This window comes from Rhinopithecus roxellana, chromosome 2 (assembly GCF_007565055.1).
Source record: "Rhinopithecus roxellana isolate Shanxi Qingling chromosome 2, ASM756505v1, whole genome shotgun sequence".
NCBI classification, from domain to species: Eukaryota; Metazoa; Chordata; class Mammalia; order Primates; family Cercopithecidae; genus Rhinopithecus; species Rhinopithecus roxellana.
Genome location: NC_044550.1, coordinates 80,840,749 through 80,856,860, shown reverse-complemented (window position 1 = coordinate 80,856,860; position 16,112 = coordinate 80,840,749). Strand labels below are relative to the sequence as shown.

Below are 16,112 nucleotides of genomic sequence, written 5' to 3'. Positions count from 1 at the left end.
TTTTAAATGGTGGCTCCACAATCATTTTTGTGATGTAACCCTATTTTAGGGGACCTGTCACTGCAGGGAAACTGACAAACACTGAGAAATGTGAGCTAAGTAGACACAGCCTACTAAGTAGACACAATTCCTACTACAGAGGAATTCTTGCCTCTGAAATATCTTACAGAAATAATACTGTGAGTTAAAGAAATTAAAACAAGGTGGCAAAGCACAGAAATGATGCGTGTGACCATGACATAGTGGACCAGGTAAAGGGGACCTAATAGTGCAGTGTCACGGAGGGTCTGTGGGCAAACTGAGTTCAGCTCAGACCTGGGCTCAGCTCTATTCCAGCTGCTGACCCAGGGTGAGTTGCCCTGCAGGGTTTCTATCCCATAAATTTAAAAATGGGGCCAATAACACAGTACTTACCTCACAGCGTTTCTCTAAAGGCTAAATAAGAAGATGTATATAAAAGTGCTTAGATCAGAGCCTCACACATTCTCAGTAGCTGATAAACAATAAGCAAAGCTGGGTGCTGGGATAAGAGTAATCTGGTGGTAGTCTCTCTTGTTAGTTTTCAGGGGAGAAGAAATTCTGGAGCTGCTGGCAGGGATGTGGGAGAATTTGTCTTTCAGGGATGTGGGAGAATTTGTCTTTCATGATACGCTTTGTGTCCACGACGCATTCTTGATCGCTTTCTCAACTTATCTCATATGCAGATAAGCACAAATGGGACATACATCCAACCTCTCCTAGTGCTCATGAAGTTTCGGAATTTTCTGGTAGAAACCATTACCCAACAGAAGAGGAAAACAGTATGTTCTTAGTTTTAAATAGTTGCTCTGGAGTCATTGTTGTGATTGAACTATATTTACACGAACTGTAACTCATGAAAGTTCTCAAACTTTTGTGACAGAAACCCATCTGTTTTACCCCAAAGCCCATATAGCACCCACAACTATTAACTGTGACCAAGAAAGAGAAGGCAAGCCCCAATTAACCTTTGTACATAAAGCCTAAAGAATAAAAAAAAAATACCTGAATCCTCAATCATGTGATACAACATAGTATATACTATGTAATTTGTAATAATTAAAAGCTAGAAAATTGTGTGGCTTTGAGAGTAAGAGAGCTTCAAGACATAAAATGGCAAGTGGAGACAGAGACAAAAGTAAGATGTGGGCTGACAGGGAAGGTTAGCACAGGTGGAACAGTAAGGCAACCGTACTATCAATTGCTACTGACATAGAATCCAGAGAGACTATTGGCAAAAGCTCAGATGAGACACAGTAACAGTTTAGATTCAGACAGTGGCCGCGGCATAAATCTGGAAAATTGATAGCCACATGACCCCTCTTTGCATGGGACTGGCATCTATGTGGAGTAATGGCTCCATATGCCTCCTTTCTTCTCATTATTCTTACATTTTTTAAAAAAATGTTGCTTCTTGTGTAAGTCAATAAGTGATTCTTCCAATACTTTCTCATTCCTTTCCCCTCAGTTATGAGATAATTTGCTTATTTCTCATCCATGAATACTTGTTGGGTCAGTAAAAGTAGATACTGAAATTATTAATGGTAAGACTGACATTACATCATAAAATTTACTAGCACAACTCTCAAAATCTGATTAAGAAAAGGAAGCCACAAAACAGTTTAATTCCAAAATGATTTTTTTTTTTTTTTTTTTTTTTTTTGCACATACCTTACTTGTTTGGACTTAACATTGAAATTTTGCTTTATAGGAGAACGGGAACAACTTGTCCATGAATTCTCTGAACTAGGTATGTTAATATTTGACAAATAATAAAAGTCATTCCATTTTAAACTATCCATTGCTTGTTTCAAATGCCTAAGAAAATGTATCAATCTTAAAACAGAAAAGCGTGTGTTGTTTACTTTATTCATACAAAATTGTAAAGGCAAAGAAAATATTCTCTTTTTAAAATTAAATTAGGCATTTCTTATTTTTAAAAACATTTGGGGGGCCAGGAGCAGTGGCTCATGCTTATAATCCCAGAGCTTTGGGAGGCCGAGCCTGGCTAATCACTTGAGCCCAGGAATTTGAGAACAGCCTGGGCAATATGGCGCAATCCGTCTCTACAAAAAATACAAAATTAGCTGGAATGGGGCATGCACCTGTAGTCCCAGCTATTTGGGAGGCTGGCTGAGGTGGGAGGATCGATTGCCTGAGCCTGGGAGTTTGAGGTTGCAGTGAGCTATGACTGTACCACTGTACTCTAGTCTTGGTGACCAAGTAAGACCCTGTCTCAGAAACAAATACATAAGTAAATAAAAATAAATAAAAACATTTTGGAAATAGAAATACATAATTTGGTAATAGTTTATCTCTTAAGTTAGATGTTTTACCTTTCTAACCAACCCTGAGTACTTGAAAAAAGCCTCATAAGAGCTTATAAAACAAATGAAATTCCCTCTTCCTTACCGTAAAGAGCCAGGCATTTAAAATCGTCTAATTAACTGGTACTGTATTTCAAAGTTAAATCTCAGCCTTGATTCATTTTTGGCCCAATGCAACCACTTAGGGGCCATCTTGACAACCTCTGCTGAAGGGACATCCCTTCCCCTCACTTGAGTATCACTGTGTGTGCTCATTTGCTATTCTGCATTCTAACCCTCCCTTGACACTTGGCTGTGTCCACAGCTCACAGGGTAAAAAGCACATCATAGAACTTCATCACTATCACATACATTCAAGCTAAGTGGTCAAGAAAGCTGGGCAACACCAGCAAGAGGAAATGCTACTTTTACTTTTTATCAATAATGGGGCTTTTAAATATTAATTAGGCAAATAAATGAGCCATTTTACCTTTATGTCTAGCCTTCCATTCTATTTACTTCATCGGGAAGCACTACAAATATGCTATAAATATGGAACTATCTCTAAATTAATTTATTTCAATTGTTTCATTCCCAAATATAAAAGACTGAAAAAGCATTTTAGCGACTATATTGGAGACTATGCATAAGAATACTGTGAAAGGAATAAAGCTTAGAATATAGATGACCTGCATTACAGTTGTAATTCTAGTTTTAACTAGTTGTCTGACCAAGGCTAAGTTAACCTTATTCAGCTTCTTTTCTTCATTTGTAAACTGTTTATACCAGTTTCTTTCCAAAAGTATGATTCTATGATCTGCTCAATGTTCTTTTATACATCAAGACATTATTTTCTCTCATAACGTCCAAATTTTGAGAGAATTTGTGTTTTTTTCCCCCATATCTGAGTAGAAGGTCCACTGAGTTCTTATCTACAGTTACACTAGTGAAGAATGCTGGGTCTGGAATCAGAAGCCTCAGGTCTTAGTTCTGTCATCAACTAGTTGTGCGACCTTGGACAAAAGACTTGATCACTCACAGTCCCAGTTTCCCACATGGTTACTGTAAAGCACACAATTTTTAAAAAGACAAAATATACATAATAGTATATTAATTGTACTTTCTATTAAAAGGCAAGGTGATGTTACCCTGATTTTGTCTGTTTTATTTTTCAATTGCTATGTGGTCATTTATTTCAGGCTTTCATAATTTTGCTGCTCTCTTTATCTCCTGTAGTGATAGCACTCATTATTTTTGGGGTGATGGCTGGTGTCATTGGAACAATCCTCTTTATTTCTTACTGTATTCGCCGACTGAGAAAGGTGAGAATTCAGTTTTTAATTTTGCTCTAAATACCAATGTGAACAGCTCTAGGAGGGTTTATTCTTCTGAGTTCAGTTAAACTCAAAAGAGAAACAGAACTGCATAAAATTCCATCTTTTTCAACTGGACACATAGAAGTCACTGTGTTACTCTAGCAGAATTTATTTTTTTTATGCATTTGCCCAATTAAAGGGAACCTCTAAATATAAATCTATCCCCAACTTTCCCAATGAAATTTCTCCCTAAGTTTTTGTCTAACTTGCTTTCACATATTTTGATGGATATTGAGGAAATATTAAGATTCTACTTATAGTATTTACCCTATTTGTGTATAAAATATTTAAAAGAATTTATTTACATACGTTTAAAACTTTGGGGGAGGCTAAGGCAGGAGGATTGCTTAAGCTCAGGAGTTTGAAACCAGCCTGAGCAACAAGGTGAAACCTAGTCTATACAAAAAATATGAAAATTAGAAAGGCGTGGTGGTGCACATGTGTAGTATCAGCTACTCAGGGGACTGAAGTGGGAGGATTCGCTGAGCCTGGGAAATCAAGGCTACAGTGAGCTGTGATCATGCTACTGCACTCCAGCCTGGGCAACATAGTGAGACCCTGTCTCAATAAATACATAAATAAATAAATAAAAATAAACAAAATAGGCCGGGCGCGGTGGCTCAAGCCTGTAATCCCAGCACTTTGGGAGGCCGAGACGGGCGGATCACGAGGTCAGGAGATCAAGACCATCCTGGCTAACATGGTGAAACCCCGTCTCTACTAAAAATACAAAAAACTAGCCGGGCGACCTGGCGGGCGCCTGTAGTCCCAGCTACTAGGGAGGCTGAGGCAGGAGAATGGCGTGAACCCGGGAGGCGGAGCTTGCAGTGAGCTGAGATCCGGCCACTGCACTCCAGCCTGGGCGACAGAGCGAGACTCCGTCTCAAAAAAAAAAAAAAAAAAAAAAATAAACAAAATAAAACTTTTGCTTTTCTTAATTCTCACATATTCTGAAACAAATTTTTCAAATTTCCACCCATGAATTCTTAACATCAGTGATTTATTTTGAATCACTAATGCTTTTTTTTAAACACATATTTTTTTGAGACAGAGTTTCCCTCTGTCACCCAGGCTCGAGGGCAAAGTGGCGCAATCTCTGCTCACTGCAGCCTCCACCTCCCGGGTTCAAGTGATTCTCGTGCTTCAGCCTCTGCAGTAGTTGGGACTACAGGTGCAGGCCACCATGCCTGGTTAATTTTTGTGTTTTTTTAATAGTAGAGATGGGGTTTCGCTGTGTTGGCCAGGCTGGTTTCAAACTCCTGACCTCAAGTGATCCACCTGCCTTAGTCTCCAAAGTGCTGGGATTACAGGCATGAGCCACCATGCCCAGCCCACTAATGCTATTTTTAAATACATACAACATAGCTTATCGAAGTGTATAACTTTTGCTATCACTTTCTATTCACGATATTTAAGACACAATGTGTGTGTGTATTTATGATGCTGTCACTATCTCTGTAATCCTAGATCAGAAGTACTTAGTCACATGAGATTGGTACAGTTGTGTTTTCATTCATCCTCTATTCTTAATCTCTCTTTGTGACTTTTGAGACCATAACCACTATATAATTATTTTAAAAGGCTGAGAGGTGTAACAACACTGCGATTGTGGGGCCATCAGAAGAATGATAGTAATATCTACATTAAGTTCCTTTCCCTCTTTTCTTTTTTTAACTGCTTCTAACAGTTAACTTCTATAATCATCCAATTCTATAATTGATTTTCATTATTATATGTAAATATATGTTCCTTAAATAATACTTTTTGTTAATCAAAGAAAAATAACTGAGAATGCCTACTCTTGTGTGAGATTTTTCATAAGGACTTTAATATAAGATAACTTCTCTTGCCTGGAGTATAAAAGAGAAAAATCATCTTCTTACATGGGCATATATGGCAAAGTGGGTTGTCTTCTCTCTTGGTCAATGTTTTAAAACCTGAAAAAGTCAAGGAAATATTTAGTTGACAAAATTCAGAGAATTTTCTAAATGTATATGGATGAATTTTGTCCTGGTCAACATGATGCAAAGATCACACACTTTATTTTTAGTTTCACTTTCACTATTTATTACAACAGGGAAATATGTAAGTATCAGTGTTTGAGGTGATATTTCTCCTACTGAAAAACCAAATACTATAGAGGAACACAAATACAAGTTTAAATCAATGCTTAAAAATACTAGTAACTAGTAACAACAAAATATCTGCAAAGGGGATTTCAACCAAAAGAAAAAAAATTTAGAAAAAAATATTTCTAAGCTGAAGCATTTTACTTTTTACTGTCTTACGGTAAGAAAATTGTGTTATTAATATTTATCTGGTATTTCTTCATAGAAAAGCCCATCTGATGTACAACCTCTCCCCCCACCTGACGCAGAGGTGCCTTTAAGTTCTGTTGAAATAGAAAATCCAGGTTGGTGTTAATATTTGCAGTTCCTTTTGCCTTTTAGGAAAAACAAACAAACTAGTGAGTTACTTCTTTCTGATTTGAGGGAGGGGAAAACTAGCTATGATTCATTTCTATTCTATTTCATTAATTCTACTCTGATTTTTTAGAAATGTAAGAGTTTGTCTGCAGCATAGTGAGATTCTCTTTTAGACACAACATGTTTTGTTTTGTTTTGTTTTGTTTAAAAAAAGACTCAATCAAATAGTAAAAGCAAAAGAGAAAACCAAGTGTACTTCTTATTTCCCAAACTGCAAAGTTATGTGTGTAGTAGACTCTGTGGTCAGTATGGTGTAGTGTAGTGTAATAGCCCCAGATCTGAAATCAGACTTGGATTTGAATCCATGCTCCAACACCTATTAGCTGTGTAACCCTGAGCAAGCTACTAAACCTCTGTTAATATGGAGATAATGATAGTGTCAATCTCACAGAGTTTAATGAGAATTAAATGAGCTACAACCGGTAAAGCATTTAAAACCATTCGTGGCCATGATAAGTCCTCACACCTGTTAGCTGTTATCAATATAGCAGGTGTCATTCCCAAATGAGCTTCTGTGCACACTGGCAAGCCATCTGGCACATGCTTTCATCTCCACTCCCAGGTGCTAAGTAGATACAAAACATGTGAAAGGCTGTAGATATATTTTGTTTATCCAGAATAGTACTGAACCACATAGAGCTTTTTGAAAAGAACATTTATTGTCAACCTTTAAAAGTGGGAAATTGTTACATTTTATTTTATTTATTATACTTTAAGTTCTAGGGTACATGTGTACAACATGCAGGTTTGTTACATATGTATACATGTGCCGTGTTGGTGTGCTGCACCCATTAACTCGTCATTTATGTTAGGTATATCTCCTAATGCTATCCCTCCTCCCACCCCACGACAGGCGCCGGTGTGTGATGTTCCCCACCCTGTGTCCAAGTGTTCTCATTGTTGAGTTCCCACCTATGAGTGAGTACATGCAGTGTTTGGTTTTCTGTCCTTGCGATAGTTGGCTCAGAATGATGGTTTCCAGCTTCATCCATGTCCCTACAAAGGACATGAGCTCATCCTTTTTTATGGCTGCATAGTATTCCATGGTGTATATGTACCACATTTTCTTAATCCAGTCTGTCACTGATGGACATTTGAGTTGGTTCCAAGTCTTTGCTATTGTGAATAGTGCCACGATAAACATACGTGTGCATGTGTCTTTATAGCAGCATGATTTATAATCCTTTGGGTATATACCCAGCAATGGAATGGCAGCATCAAATGGTATTTCTAGTTCTAGATCCTTGAGGAATCGCCACACTGTCTTCCACAGTAGTTGAACTAGTTTACAGTTGCACCAATAGTGTAAAAGTGTACCTATTTCTCCACATCCTCTCCAGCACCTGTTGTTTCCTTTTTAATGATCGCCATTCTAACTGGTGTGAGATGGTATGTCATTGTGGTTTTGATTTACATTTCTCTGATGGCCAGTGATGATGAGCATTTTCTCATGTGTCTGTTGGCTGCGTAAATGTCTTCTTTTCTGAAGTGTCTGTTCATATCCTTTGCCCACTTTTTGATGGGGTTGTTTGATTTTTTCTTGTAAATTTAAGTTCTTTGTAGATTCTGGATATTAGTCCTTTGTCAGATGGATACATTGTAAAAATTTTCTCCCATTCTGTAGGCTGCCTGTTCACTTTGATGGTAGTTTGTTTTGCTGTGCAGAAGCTCTTTAGTTTAATTAGATCCCATTTGTCAATTTTGGCTTTTGTTGCCATTGCTTTTGGTGTTTTAGTCATGAAGTCCTTGGTCATGCCTATGTCTGAATGGTATTGCCTAAGTTTTCTTCTAGGGTTTTTATGATTTTAGGTCTAACATTTAAGTCTTTAATCGATCTTGAATTAATTTTTTATATGGTATAAGGAAGGGATCCAGTTTCAGCTTTCTACCTATGGCTAGCCAGTTTTCCCATCACCATTTGTTATATAGGGAATCCTTTTCCCATTGCTTATTTTTGTCAGGTTTGTCAAAGGTCAGATGGTTGTAGATGTGTGGTGGTATTTCTGAGGCCTCTGTTCTGCTCCATTGATCTATATCTCTGTTTTGGTACCAGTACCATGCTGTTTTGGTTACCATAGCCTTGCAGTATAGTTTGAAGTTATGTAGCGTGATGTCTCCAGCTTTGTTCTTTTGGCTTAGGATTGTCTTGGCAATGTGGGATCTTTTTTGGTTTCATATGAACTTTAAAGTAGTTTTTTCCAATTCTGTGAAGAAAGTCATTGGTAGCTTGATGGGGATGGCAGTGGATCTATAAATTACCTTGGGCAGTACGGCCATTGTCATGATATTGATTCTTCCTATCCATGAGCATGGAATCTTCTTCCATTTGTTTGTGTCCTCTTTTATTTTGTTGATCAGCGGTTTGTAGTTCTCCTTGAAGAGGCCCTTCACATCCCTTGTGAGTTGGATTCCTAGGTATTTTATTCTCTTTGAAGCAATTGTGAATGGGAGTTCACTCATAATTTGGCTCTCTGTTTGCCTGTTATTGGTGTAGAGAATGCTTGTGATTTTTGCACATTGATTTTGTATCCTGAGACTTTGCTGAAGTTGCTCATCAGCTTAAGGAGATTTTGGGCTGAGACGATGGGGTTTTCTAAATATACAATCATGTCATCTGCAAACAGGGACAATTTGACTTCCTCTTTTCCTAACTGAATACCTTTATTTCTTTCTCCTGCCTCATTGCCCTAGCCAGAACTTCCAATACCATGTTGAATAGGAGTGGTGAGAGAGGGCATCCCTGTCTTGTGCCAGTTTTCAAAGGGAATGCTTCCAGTTTTTGCCCATTCAGTATGATATTGGCTGTGGGTTTGTCATAAATAGCTTTTATTATTTTGAGATACATCCCATCAATAAGTAGTTTATTAAGAGTTTTTAGCATGAAGGGCTGTTTAATTTTGTTGAGGGCCTTTTCTGCATCTATTGAGATAATCATGTGGTTTTTGTCTTTGGTTCTGTTTATATGATGGATTACGTTTATTGATTTGCCAATGTTGGACCAGTCTTGCATCCCAGCCATGATGCCAACTTGATCATAGTGGATAAGCTTTTTGATGTGCTGCTGGATTTGGTTTGCCAGTATATTGAGGATTTTTGCATCAATGTTCATCAGGGATATTGGTCTAAAATTCTGTTTTGTGTGTGTGTGTGTCTTTGTTACCAGGCTTTGATATCAGGATGATGCTGGCCTCATCAAATGAGTTAGGGAGGATTCCCTCTTTTTCTATTGATTGGAATAGTTTCAGAAGGAATACCAGCTCCTCTTTGTACATCTGGTAGAATTCCACTGTGAATCTGTCTGGTCCTGGCTGGATTAATTATTAATTAGGCTATTAGTTATTAATTATTGCCTCAATTTCAGAGCCTGTTATTGGTCTATTCAGGGATTCAACTTCTTCTTGGTTTAGTCTTGGAAGGGTGTATGTGTACAGGAATTCATCCATTTCTTCTAGATTTTCTAGTTTATTTGCATAGAGATGTTTATAGTATTCTCTGATGATAGTTCGTATTTCTGTGGGATATAATGATAAAGGTGGTGATATCCCCTTTATCATTTTTTATTGCATCTGTTTGATTCTTCTCTCTTTTCTTCTTTATTCGTCTTGCTAGCAGTCTATCAATTTTGCTAATCTTTTCAAAAAACCAGTTCCTGGATTCACTGATTTTTTTGAAGTGTTTTTTGTGTCTCTATCTCCTTCAATTCTGCTCTGATCTTAGTTATTTCTTGCCTTCTACTAGCTTTTGAATGTGTTTGCTCTTGCTTCTCTAGTTCTTTTAATTGTGATGTTAGGGTGTCAATTTTAGATCTTTCCTGCTTTCTCTTGTGGGCATTTAGTGCTATAAATTTCCCTCTACACTGCTTTAAATGTGTCCCAGAGATTCTGGTATGTTGTGTCCTTTTTCCTCATTGATTTCAAAGAACATCTTTATTTCTGCCTTCATTTCATTATGTACCCAGTAGTCATACAGGAGCAGGTTGTTCAGTTTCTATGTAGTTGAGCAGTTTCGAGTGAATTTCTTAATCCTGAGTTCTAGTTTGATTGCACTGTTTTCTGAGAGACAGTTTGTTATAATCTCTGTTCTTTTACATTTGCTGAAGAGTGCTTTACTTCCAACTATGTGGTCAATTTTGGAATAAGTGCAATGTGGTGCTGAGAAGAATGTATATTCTGTTGATTTGTAGTGGAGAGTTCTGTAGACATCTATTAGGTCCACTTGGTACAGAGTTGAGTTCAATTCCTGGATATCTTTGTTAACTTTCTGTCTCGTTGATCTGTCTAATGTTGACAGTGGGGTGTTATAGTCTCCCATTATTATTCTGTGGGAGTCTAAATCTCTTTGGAGGTCTCTAAGGACTTGCTTTATGAATCTGGGTACTCCTGTATTGGGTGCATATATATTTAGAATAGTTAGCTCTTCTTGTTGAATTGATCCCTTTACCATTATGTAATGGCCTTCTTTGTCTCTTTTGATCTTTGTTGGTGTAAAGTCTGTTTTATCAGAGACTAGGATTGCAACCCCTGCTTTTTGTTTTCCATTTGCTTGGTAGATCTTCCTCCATCCCTTTATTTTGAGCCTATGTGTGTCTCTGCACATGTGATGGGTCTCCTGAATACAGCACACTGATGGGTCTTGACTCATTATCCAATTTGACAGTCTGAGTCTTTTAATTGGAGTATTTAGCCAATTTACAGTTAAGATTAATATTGTTATGTTTGAATTTGATCCTGTCATTATGAAGTTAGCTCATTATTTTGCTTGTTACTTGATGCAGTTTCTTCCTAGCATTGATGGTCTTTACAATTTGACATGTTTTTGCAGTGGCTGGTACCGGTTGTTCCTTTCCATGTTTAGTACTTCCTTCAGGAGCTCTTGTAAGGCAGGCCTGGTGGTGACAAAATCTCTCAGCATTTGCTTGTCTGTACAGGATTTTATTTCTCCTTCACTTATGAAGCTTTGTTTGGCTGGATATAAAATTCTGAGTTGAAAATTATTTTCTCTAAGTATGTTGAATATTGGCCCCCACTCTCTTCTGGTTTGTAGAGTTTCTGCCTAGAGATCTGCTGTTAGTCTGATGGGCTTCCCTTTGTGGGTAACCCAACCTTTCTCTCTGGCTCCTCTTAACATTTTTTTCTTCTTTTCAACTTGGATGAATCTGACAATTATGTGTCTCGGAGTTGCTCTTCTCGAGGAGTATCTTTGTGGTGTCCTCTGTATTTCCTGAACTTGAATGTTGGTCTGCCTTGCTAGGTTAGGGAAATTCTCCTGGATAATATCCTGAAGAGTGCTTTCCAACTTAGTTCCATTCTCCCCATCACTTTCAGGTACACCAATCAGACGTAGATTTGGTCTTTTCACATAGTACCCTATTTCTTGGAGGATTTGTTCATTTCTTTCTACTCTTTTTCCACTAAACTTCTCTTCTCACTTGCTTTTATTCATTTGATCTTCAATCACTGATACCCTTTCTTCCACTTGATCAAATCGGCTACTGAAGCTTGTGCATGCATCATGTAGTTCTCGTGCCATGGTTTTCAGCTCCATCAGATCATGTAAGGTCTTCTCTACACTGTTTATTCTAGTTAGCCATTTGTCTAATCTTTTTTCAAGGTTTTTAGCTTCTTTGTGATGGGTTCGAACATCTTCCTTTAGCTCAGAGAAGTTTGTTATTACTAATCATCTGAAGCCCTCTTCTCTCAACTCATCAAAGTCATTCTCCATCCAGCTTTCTTCCATTGCTGGTGAGGAGCTGCATTCCTTTGGAGGAGAAGAGGGACTCTGATTTTTAGAATTTTCAGCTTTTCTGCTCTGGTTTCTCCCCATCTTTGTGGTTTTATCTACCTTTGGTCTTTGATGATGGTGTTTTGGTGTGGATGTCCTTTCTGTTTGTTAGTTTTCCTTCTAACAGTCAGGACCCTCAGCTGCAGGTCTGTTGGAGTTTCCTGGAGGTCCACTCCAGACCCTGTTTGCATGGGTATCACCAGCAGAGGCTGCAGAACAGCAAATATTGCAGAATAGCAAATGTTGCTGCCTGATCCTTCCTCTGCAAGCTTTGTCTCAGAGGTGCACCCAGTTGTATGAGGTGTCGGTCGCCCCCTACTGGGAGGTGTCTCCCAGTTAGGCTACTCGGGGATCAGGGACCCACTTAAGGAGGGAGTTTGTCTGTTCTCAGATCTCAAACTCCATGCTAGGAGAATCACTACTCTCTTCAAAGCTGTCAGACAGGGACGTTTAAGTCTGCAGAAGTTTCTGCTGCCTTTTGTTCAGCTATGCCCTGCCCCCGGAGGTGGAGTCTACAGAAGCAGGCAGGCCTCCTTGAGCTGGGGTGGGCTCCACCCAGTTCAAGTTTCCCAGCTGCTTTACCTACTCAAGCCTCAGCAATGGTGGACGCCCCTGCCTCTGCCTCGTTGCTGCCTTGCAGTTCGATCTCAGACTGCTGTGCTAGTAGTGAGCAATGCTCCATGGGTGTGGGACCCTCGGAGCCAGGCGCGGGATATAATCTCCCGGTGTGCCATTTGCTAAGACCATTGGAAAAGCACAGTATTAGGGTGGGAATGTCCAGATCTTCCAGGTACCATCTGTCATGGCTTCCCTTGGCTAGGAAAGGGAATTCCCTTACCCCTTGTGCTTCCTGGGTGAGGGGATGCCCGCCCTGCTCCGTGGGCTGCACCCACTGCCCTACAAGCCCCAGTGAGATGAACCTGGTACCTCAGCTGGACATGCAGAAATCACCCATCTTCTGCATCACTCAGGCTGGGAGCTGCAGACTGGAGCTGTTCCTACTCAGCCATCTTGGAACCTCCCTCCTGAAATTGTTACATTTTAAAAATCAGGTATTACTATTCCTTTGGGGAAAAATGTAAACTCCCAAAACGCTGAGAGCCTTCATACCATCATGAGAGCAATTCCTAAGAGCTGAGTAGTGGCTGCTACCTCTACTGTTGGCTAAATACCTAGCCAATTGCATTTGTTTTATTCACTATGGCCCCTGGTATTAACCATATACAGAAAGTATACAGTTCCTATTAAACTTTGCCAGAAGCATAAATCCAAATGACAACTATTTTGGGAGATAGTCACCAAGAACAAGTCTCTGTAATGAGCTTTATTCCTTAAGCAAAAGAGGTTTCATTCTGCCTTCTACAAAATCAGTTGGTTTTCTCCCATAATTTTCAAAACTCATAACAGATCAGAGGTTCTGTACGCTTCTGGATTTCAATTTTAACCCTGGACCACTCTAGGTTTTCTAGACTTTAAAGAGTCACAGAACACAGAGTTTTAAAGATCCATCACAGCTACACAGGTTATATGCAGGATTTGCCACATCACATTATCATATGAATTCTTAAAGCTTAACAATAATTGTTACATAAGTTTATAATCCTAAGAAGTTCCTGCTATGTGGAAATGAATGGCATAGATATGATTCTCAGCTAAAAGGATTAATAAAATCCAATCTGCAGGTACTTGAAACAACAAAAGTTTTTGAGTCATATACCAGATTCACTTCATTTACTAAGGTTACCTTGTTATTGGACTGGCAGCTGGAACAAGTATCTATAAAATATTCATTTTATCTGCATTCTGTCTGTTCCACAAAAAAAGTCTTGATGCAGTTTTTTAAATGCAGTAATTACAACCTAAAGCCTATTTTTTTAAACTTAAATTTATATATACTTTTCGCTACTTATTTATTCTAGTGACAAATTTAGTGTTTAGTGTTTCCCCTGCCATTTTTTTTTTCCACACAATCTTGAGCATCTCAAATGTTAGGGACAATTTAATACACCACAGTGCATTAAGATATCCTTGTAGTTAGAACAGAAAACCAAACACCGCATGTTCTCACTCATAGATGGGAACTGAACAGTGAGATCACTTGGACTCGGGAAGGGGAACATCACACACTGGGGTCTATTATGGGGAGGGGGGAGGCGGGAGGGATGGCATTGGGAGTTATACCTGATGTAAATAACGAGTTGACGGGTGCTGACGAGTTCATGGGTGCAACACACCAACATGGCACAAGTATACATATGTAACAAACCTGCACGTTGTGCACATGTACCCTAGAACTTAAAGTATAATAATAAAAAAATAAAAAATAAAAATAAAATAAAATAAACCTAAAAGATATCCTTGTAGATTAATTCAGTTAAGTGCAACAAACATTTGCTAAATGCATACAGTGGGGTAGGCACCACACTCACATTAGATATACCAATATGAGTCTCCATCCTTTAGAAGCTGAGAGACTAATGGAAAAACAGAATGTCATTGCAGTGAACAAGTTCCTCAGTAGTGGAGGCAATAGCTCCACTTGTCCCAGAGATTGAGACAGGTATCAAAGACTTCTGGAGATGAAATCACCTGGGATTAGCCTTAAAAGACAGATGAGGCCAGGCGCAGTGGCTCATGCCTGTAATCCCAGCACTTTAGGAGGCCAAGGCAGGCAGATCACAAGGTCAGGAGATTGAGACCATCCTGGCTAACACAGTGAAACCCCGTCTCTAATAAAAATACAAAAAATTAGCCTGGCGTGATGGTGGGTGCCTGTAGTCCCAGCTACTCTGGAGGCAGAGGCAGGAGAATGGCGTGAACCCCGGAGGCGGAACTTGCAGTGAGCCAAGGTCACGCCACTGCACTCCAGCCTGGGAGACAGAGAGGAACTCCGTCTCAAAAAAAAAAAAAAAAAAAAAAAAAAAAAAACAGATGAATATTACCTAGGGCAGGGTTTTAGCAGAAGGACAGCCTGAGCGAGTACAGGCATGGAAGACAGAATATGTTTACTTAAAGAATTGTATGCATTTCCACATTAGCAGGATTGCTGCTTTGATTCTCTGTTCATATTTCAAATATGTGTAATGACGGTGGAAAGTCTGAAGAACCAAACTTTAGGCTCACTTTATTTCCCCACATTTGTGCAAGTGAAGTTATTAAATGTCTTAGTATGTTAGTGAAACAGGTTATGAAATCTGCCTGCACCTCACAGAAAACATAGGAAAACACATTATTAAAGATTATTTAAAATGCTTTAGTCCTACTTTTATAGAATATGGCTCGAAATTAGTTTATAAGCCAAAGGCATAAGAGGTTAAAATGACAGTACTATCTCAACAAGAACTAATGATGTTAAGGAGTAATTAAAGTATAAATTGTTTTAACCTTCTAAAAGTGCACATGATCTGCGATTGGTGAAAAACGAGAATAAGCGAATCTGAGTCAGCTGCCCACTGTGGCATCCGTATGTGATCCACCAGCCTATTTCTCACAGGAGGATGTTTGAGATGCACAGTTCCCGTGGTGCCCAAATAGAAGAAGACTGGAAACACTCTGCTTCTGTGAGAGCAAGGGCTCCCCTCCCCCTTTCATGCACTTTCTAGGAGCAACATAAATTCAACCTTCCAACCAGGAAAAGTGGAGCATCGGGTTTACTGGAGAAAACGAGCCCAGTGCCCTTCTTTCACACCCTAGAACCAAAGAGGAACTTGACTATAAAATTTTGTGCAGACTTCTCCCTGGGGGCGGGGGGAGAAGTCATTATTAAAAAAGACATGACAGACTTAGAAACATAAATTAAATTTTAACATGCATATGTGATTCAACTTATCATTTACTGGCTTCACATTACATTTTGCCTCTATACAAGTTTGGCTATTAGTTTCTTATTTCTGTAGAAACTAGGAGCAGAGCAATTATATTTATTCTTTACCGAAGTCTTTTAGAATAGATATTCTAAGAAATTCTGTATTTTTCTTTACACGAAACTTCAATAGAGCTAATATGTAAGGAAAGTCCTTTCATTTCCTACTAATTACACTCAAGGACAACTCTGCAAGAATGTAGAATCCTAAAATTTATACTGTGCATTAATTTCCTATTGTGCTTAAACATAACTATGTGTCATATTTCAGTCTTGTATTTTT

General features: G+C 38.8%; 1 protein-coding gene across 6 annotated transcripts in view; it reads left to right on the top strand.

Moving 5' to 3' along the window:
* The window catches only part of GYPA (glycophorin A (MNS blood group)), a 47,087-nt gene that overhangs the window by 28,433 nt on the left and 2,542 nt on the right, over positions 1 to 16,112 (top strand). For 4 of the 6 annotated variants that reach the window (XR_004055470.1, XM_010370544.2, XM_030925367.1 and 1 more), the window contains 4 exons: positions 705 to 800; positions 1,730 to 1,768; positions 3,561 to 3,646; positions 6,035 to 6,113. Coding sequence is in view for 5 of the 6 variants with exons in the window: in XM_010370544.2 (XP_010368846.1) it covers positions 705 to 800; positions 1,730 to 1,768; positions 3,561 to 3,646; positions 6,035 to 6,113 (300 nt within the window). In the remaining variant the exon portion in view is untranslated. The remainder of the gene's footprint in view (positions 1 to 704; positions 801 to 1,729; positions 1,769 to 3,560; positions 3,647 to 6,034; positions 6,114 to 16,112) is intronic. The other 2 variants (XM_030925374.1, XM_030925369.1) reach the window with 1 other exon arrangement.